Raw genomic sequence first — 7,059 nt, forward strand, 5'->3', positions numbered from 1 at the left:
GAAGCTCGTATCCAGGTAAGCAAATCTCTATTCTAGGAGAGAAGATGCAGGAAGATTGAAAGATGTTACAATTGTTCTTGCTTATGAATAAGGAACCCTTAGCTACTTCTTTTACACAGTGTATTGAAATTATTAATCATATGGTCTGATTCTCTTGGTGGCAGAGTACCTTAGGGCATTCTGCCATGTCCTGATAGCATACACTAGTTACTTAATCAAATATGTAAATTGAAGTGATTTTTGTCATAAAATATTTTTTTAACAAAATTGCCATTTCCCCCACACACTATCAACTAGACTTACAGACAGGATCCTTGGGAATCAGATTGGCTGAAGTAGAAATTTCTAAACTAAGGGTCTCCCCACAAACAACTTGCCCTTATCATCCTAAAGTTCAGAGTTGACAGAACCATTCATATACTCTGACCTTTCCAACTGGCTTTTCATTTAGTCATATCCCTGTCCCCATTAATCATGAGCAGATAAGTTCAAATTACCAAGCGTTTTCTTTTTCTATTTTAAAAATTTTAATTTTTTTATTTGTTCTCTTTAGATAAACATAACAGTAGAGTGTATTTTGACATATTATACATACATGGAGTTTAACTTAAAATCCCATCCCATTCTTGTGGTTGTACATGACGTGGAGTTATACTGGTTGTATATTTATATGTGAACACGGGAAAGTTATGTCTCCTTCTACTGTCTTTGCTATTCTCATCCCCCTTTCTTTCCTTTATTCCCTTTTGTCTAACTGGATGAAATTCTATTCTTCCCTCCCATCTCCCCTTATTGTGTGTTAGCATCCACAAATTAGTTGGCACTTTTTTTTTTCTTTTGGTGGTGCTGAGGATTGAACCCAGGGGGCCTTCTGCATGCAAGGCAATCACTCTGCCAACTGAGCTATATCCCCATCCACATATTAGATAGAACATTTGGTCTTTGTTTTTTGGGAATTGGCTTAGTGTGATAGTCTCAGTTCCATCCATTTACCGGCAAATGCTACATATCATTCTTCTTTATGGGTGAGTGATATTTTATTTGGTATATATGCCACATGTTTTTTATCCATTCATCTGTTGAAGGGCACCTAATTTGGTTCCGTAGCTTACTATTGTGAATTGAGCTGCTATAAACATTGATGTGATTGTGTCACTGTAGTTGTCTGATTTTAATTCCTTTGGGTATAAAAGGTTCTTAACAAGGAAAATAGATGTAAAACCAAATAAAAGGTGACAAAAACAACATGTATGTACACATATACATATATTTTTAATAACAATATTGAACAGTGATTTTGGCCATTTCTTTTAACCATAAATAATAACTCCTGTGAAAAGGTAGTTTAGTACTATTTCTCCCATGGAATTAGAACAGAGTTTAAATCTCAGCATTGTCCTTTAGTAACATTGTCTCCTTGGTCAGTTGCTTGATCTTATTTAAATGATATCTGTAAATAGAAGGAGACAATAATATGGGAACTGTTATAACAACATTGTGAAAATTGAAAGAAGGTAGGATGTACTTATTAATTTCAACTATATTACTAGGACATAAAGATCAAACAATCCTAAAGAGCCAGAAGATTTAAATGATCAATGAGAAGTAGGCAAATGACCATTGTTTTAACATGTAATAAATACTTATAGACATACCTGGAATGCTTGTTAAAAATATGGATGCCCTGAATTCACCCTAAGAGATTCCAATTCAACCTCTGGGAAGACTGTCTGAGAATCTGCATTGTCAATGAACATTTTAATGAATTCTAGACTGTTGTGCATCATCGTTAAGAGGCTCTAGTGTTTTTTGTTTTTTGTGTTTTTTTGGTTTTTGTTTGTTTGTTTTTGTGGTGCTGGGAATTGAACCCAGGGCCTTGTGCATGTGAGGCAAGTACTCTGCCAACTGAGCTATATTCCCAGCCCCAGCCCTAATAATAACTCACACCTACTTTAATGAAAACATTTAGTTTAGGTTCCCCAAGTGTCATGTAGATAACATGAGATGAGAAGTTCATAATTGAAAAATCAAATTAAACTTTGGATAAATGCTCTCACCATACATTAAAGTATTTTATTAAGAAGTGCAACGTTCAGATATCTAATGACTCATTATTTTCCTTCTTTCAACTTAGCATTTCTGAGCAAGGACGAACAATCATCTTCTCCTTTCATTAGCCTCAGAATTCCATCTTCAAGCTGTTTGACAGCCTCACCTTATTGGCCTCAGGAAAGCTAATGTACCATGGTCCTGCCCAGAAGGCTTTGGAGTACTTTGAATCAGCAGGTGTGGTTCACCTTTTCAGGCACTAGATCCTTCCATCATAGACTCCTGGGGGAGGACAGTGGGATGGACAGGAGCGCTGCTTGGTCTCTGCATAGACTAACTGGGGTGCCACCACTCCAAAACATTTTTGGTCAGTTTAGTGTTAGGAGTTTTCTTCATTTTTCAGTGTTTGCTTGTTGTTTATGTCTCTTTCCTTCTTCTCCCCTCTTTGAATGTGAGTGTGTGTGTGTGTGTGTGTGTGTCTGTCTGTGTGTGTCTCATGGGTTTACTTCCTAGTTATGCTGACCTTTCCCTGAGAGTTCAATAATTAACTGGCTGGACTCACAGCCAGCTATTCAGCTGAACATTTCTAGAAAGACCTAGTGTCATTCATTTTCTTCTAGACCATGTAACAGATAGTGATGTTATTCTACTTTTATGAGGGCTCATGGAGATGCTCATTGTTTTCTAGTAATATTAAATTGGCTTGAGTGGGTGTGAGTTATTATTAGCCACTGGAATGGCTGGTCTTAAGTTTGACCTGGGTAGGCAAACATTTCTGGGCTCCCAGGTTCTCTTTCAGATTGAATTGTGTGATCTTTTTAATGGCTCATGCAATCTGCTTCATTTTAGAGACATTTAGAAATTATTATAGATATTTCTTCATGACCCCAAATACAGTTTTAAATATTCCCTAGCTATCTTAATATTTTAATTTATTCTCAGCCACTTAAAATTAAGCATGTATGGGTTTAGAGAGTTCAGAGGAGATGAACTTAAAGAGTCAGGTCTCAGGCCAAGTTCAGATGATGTGCCAGAAGAAGCTGAGGTGAGAGTTTAGGTGTGCTGTGCTGGTCATGTTCTCTCAAGAATTCAGTTCTGGGAATTTGTTGCTATTTTGAATTATGGCAGCATGATATGATAATGATAATTTGGAACTCTGAATTTAATAGGTGGAGAAGCAATCTTGTTGACATGCATAGTGCCATTCCAGCATTTGCTTTATGAACTCAGAAAACACAATGAACCCAGGCATTTTTTTTCTTGTATCTAGATTTAAGAAGTACTGATAAGCATCAGTTGATCTTGATAAAAAGGGATCAGTATATTATGTTCTAAAAAGTCCAAGATTGGTTAACAAACACACAAAAACAATAGAATAAAACCACATACACACATATTTATATGTATTATATATGTGTGTATTTACAAACAAACACACATAGGGTTGGGAGACAAAGCATTGTTGAAATATTTTGTGAATGAATAAGGAAAGTATAAACCAGTGAGGTGAGAAGAAAGCAAGATTATGGCAGAGAAAATGTCAGATTCTGTCTTCATAGACTCACTTTCGTCACTCTCTGGAAGTGAGTAGTTTTTACTTTTCAAGCCCATCAGGTTGAGTTCTTTGTTTGCTTTGTTTCATAGGTTACCATTGTGAGCTCCTCAATAACCCTTCAGACTTCTTCATGGATGTCATCAATGGAGACTCCCCTGCTGCAGTGACAGCAATGCAAGAGGAAGGGGGTGAAGGTATGTGAATAGCTTAGATTCACAGGTCTTTGCCTGGTTGATTTGGCTGAAATTTAGCAATGTGGTGGCTCATTAAAACTTGTCTTTCTGAATTCCTACTCATATGGTGTTGTGATACCAGTTAACAGATAGACTTTCTTATCCATAAGAGCTATGGATGTTCTTTATTGAGTTTATGAATGACCACTTCTGTTCTATTCTCAGTTGTAAAGGAGTTTTCATTAAAAAATAAATATGAAAATTTTTGTCATTTTTTTAGAAAAAGAAATTGGCACTTCATACTTTTGCACATAGTAGAAAACTAGGACAAAACTTTTTAATTAAGACTTATAATTCTGTATGGTAAGGAGTCTATTTTAATGTTTAAGGTCCACATATTTAGGAAAAGGTCTGTGAGTTTGCTCTAGCCATAAGATCCAGGCAGAAGTCATGTTAATTCCGTGTGTTTTTCTGATGTGTAGACCAATGACAGTGCTAGTGATTTTTCTATGCTTAGCTTTAAAATTTAGGTGTTATCCATGAAAAGGATCACAGAAAAAATGCTTTAATTGTTTATCACCTATTAATAATGTTTCTCTTCTTTTTTGTGCTTTTATTCCAAAGCCAATGAGACTGAACAGCTATTAATGGGAAAACTGCCAGTGATCGAAAGATTAGCTCAGTTTTATAGCAAATCCGCCTTCTATAGAGAAACAGAAACTGAATTAGAGAGACTTTCAGGTGGCCAACATAGCAGCAGCAACTTGGCCTTCAAGGAGATCACCTATGTCACCACCTTCTGCCATCAGTTCAGATGGATTTTGTGGCGTTCGTTCAGAAACTTGATGAGTCATCCCCAGCCCTGGATAGTTCAGGTAATCTTACAGATTCTTTTAAGTTTGCTGTAGAATATTCATGTGGATGCAATTTGGTTCTGGAAAGGTTTATTTTCAGTGATTCTTGGAATATATAACTCAGAATTGTTTGAAACAGACAAGTTGTAAGGGATCATCTTAATAAGAAATTTATATTTTTCAATAAATGGAAGCTAACAACATAATCCATATTTGGGTTTTTTAGTATCTGTCCACTTTCATTCATTGATTCATTCCACAACTTGAATACAAGATCTTGAGTTGTATTTTGGGAACTCTAATATGGTAGTAGACAAAGTGAGTAAAAATAACAACCTCTGCTCTCATGGAACTTATTTTTGTATAAAGGCAGAGTGATGATGAGTGAAGTAATACAATATACAGCATGTTAGATTGCAGGAGGGACTACGCAAAAAGTTCAGGCAAAATAGGAATAGAGAAGAGGAAGAGAGAGGGCAAGAGATAGGGAAAAGAGGGTTGATTTGCTTTTGAAATTAGGTGGTGAGGGAAAGCTAATGGTTTTGAATACATCTGCAAGTACCTTGGACTGTCCCCTCTCTGAGGAAAGAGCCTGTATGCAGAATGTGTTCCTTGTAATTGACCCTCCTCCTTAAGAGATTCTAATGTTTGGAAAGCACTAGATATCTTGAAAAGTTTTCAGTTTAAACACAGATAGTAACCACACTTAGCAATTAACAATTTTTTTATTAGTTGCTCAAAACATTACAATGATCTTGACATATCATATATCATATATTTGATTCAAATGGGGTATGAATTCTTATTTTTCCCACATGTACAAATTGCAGGATCACATTGATTATACAGCCACGTTTATACATACTGCCATACTAGTGTCTAGTGTCTGTTGTATTCTGCTGCCCTTCCTATCCCAGCAATTAATAATTAACACTGTCACATTAACTCTCTTTACTAAGATGTGATGATGACGTTCTTTTTCTCCTTTTGACTGGCCTTTGGTCATTGTTGATTATTACTCCTTAAAGTTTTTTTTTCTTCTTTTTTGCTATTCTTAACTTCTGTGTCACAATAAAAAGTTCACATCAGTCCATCATTTATAAGGAAATCAATTTAGCTAGTTATTTGGGGGTTGTTACTTTTATTATTATTGATTTTAAATTGAGAACTGAAAAATGGCCTGTTGTAGGTTCTACTGAACTGACTTCTTAACATGAGAACCACAGTTAAGTATTGTCACCTTCCAGGTGTATCTGAGAGCCTGTTCCTGTTTCAGTCATGCTGTCATGTTTGTTATACCACATGTTTCTGAACTTTTCATTTATCATTCTGTAGAACATGGCCACTTTTGTGTTCTATTAATCAAGGCTAACATTTTATTCTCCGAGAATAGATTTGATGTCTTGTAGAATCATGCCAGGTTCAGGCAAGATATTAACTTGGGTCACCCATTGTTCAACAGTGGGGTGATATGAGGAGTTGATTCTTTAGTGTGTTTTCTGTGTTAGGATTTTTTTTTGGTACTGCCTCTAAACATGGTTTATGTCTCATCCAGGACCCATGTATGATAGTTATGGGCAGGGTATGAATAGACCATGGCTACTTGGTATACACCAGGATTGTGCCTATTTGGGGTCTTGGCTTCATTAAGGCGCAAACACCAGGCCCAGAGTCTCCAGGTCACCTGTTCAGCCTCATCAGCAAACTCAATCCCACAAAAGGAATTCCCACAATGTTCAGAGAAGTAGCCATCTCTAAAATAAGGGTAGAACCTTGAAGCTCCTGGAGTTTAGCAGAACAACTCGTGTTAAAGTTTGTGAACTCTGAAGTGTTAGTGTAAGAGTAGGCAAACCCTTTTCCGTAAAGGGCCAAATGGTAAATGTCTTAGGCTTTGTAGGCCACAACTAATCTTTGTCTCAGGTGGTCAACCCATTTTAGCATGAAAATAGCTGTAGCTCATGCATAAGCAAATGAACATGGCTGGGTTCTCATGAAACAATATTCATGACACTGAAGTTTGAATTTCATATAAATTACATAGTACAAGATAATCTTACCTTTTCCCCTCCAACTATTAAAAAAAGCGGTTAAAAAGCATTCTTAGCTCATCAACTTAAAAAAAAACAACAGGATCCAACATGGCGGCCGGCAAGGAAGCAGCACTTTCAGTATCTCCACATTAACCGGATCAGAAACACCCATTAAAACAGCTACATTCTACCTACTGAGGAACTTCTAGCAAAATTCCGCTGAAAGGAGACCTGCCAGGAAGTAGTAAGTTATATTAGAGGTGACAGTTGGCCCCAGACAAGTGAATCTTGGCCGGCCACGCAGGCGCAGAGGTCCAATCCCGCAGCCACCGCCCAACCAGCTCTGCAAGCAGCCCCCGGCGGCCCGGGGCAGCGAGAAGGGTCCCCGCCTGGCCCGG

General features: G+C 37.1%; 1 protein-coding gene across 1 annotated transcript in view; it reads left to right on the plus strand.

The window, feature by feature from the left end:
- The window catches only part of LOC107141305 (broad substrate specificity ATP-binding cassette transporter ABCG2-like), a 55,879-nt gene that overhangs the window by 24,805 nt on the left and 24,015 nt on the right, over positions 1-7,059 (plus strand). Inside the window, 3 exon segments of the mRNA XM_015484535.2 lie at positions 2,135-2,286; positions 3,694-3,798; positions 4,402-4,652. Coding sequence (XP_015340021.2) covers positions 2,135-2,286; positions 3,694-3,798; positions 4,402-4,652 — 508 coding nt within the window.

The sequence above is a fragment of the Marmota marmota genome, unplaced genomic scaffold (assembly GCF_001458135.2).
Source record: "Marmota marmota marmota unplaced genomic scaffold, marMar, whole genome shotgun sequence".
NCBI lineage: Eukaryota > Metazoa > Chordata > Mammalia > Rodentia > Sciuridae > Marmota > Marmota marmota.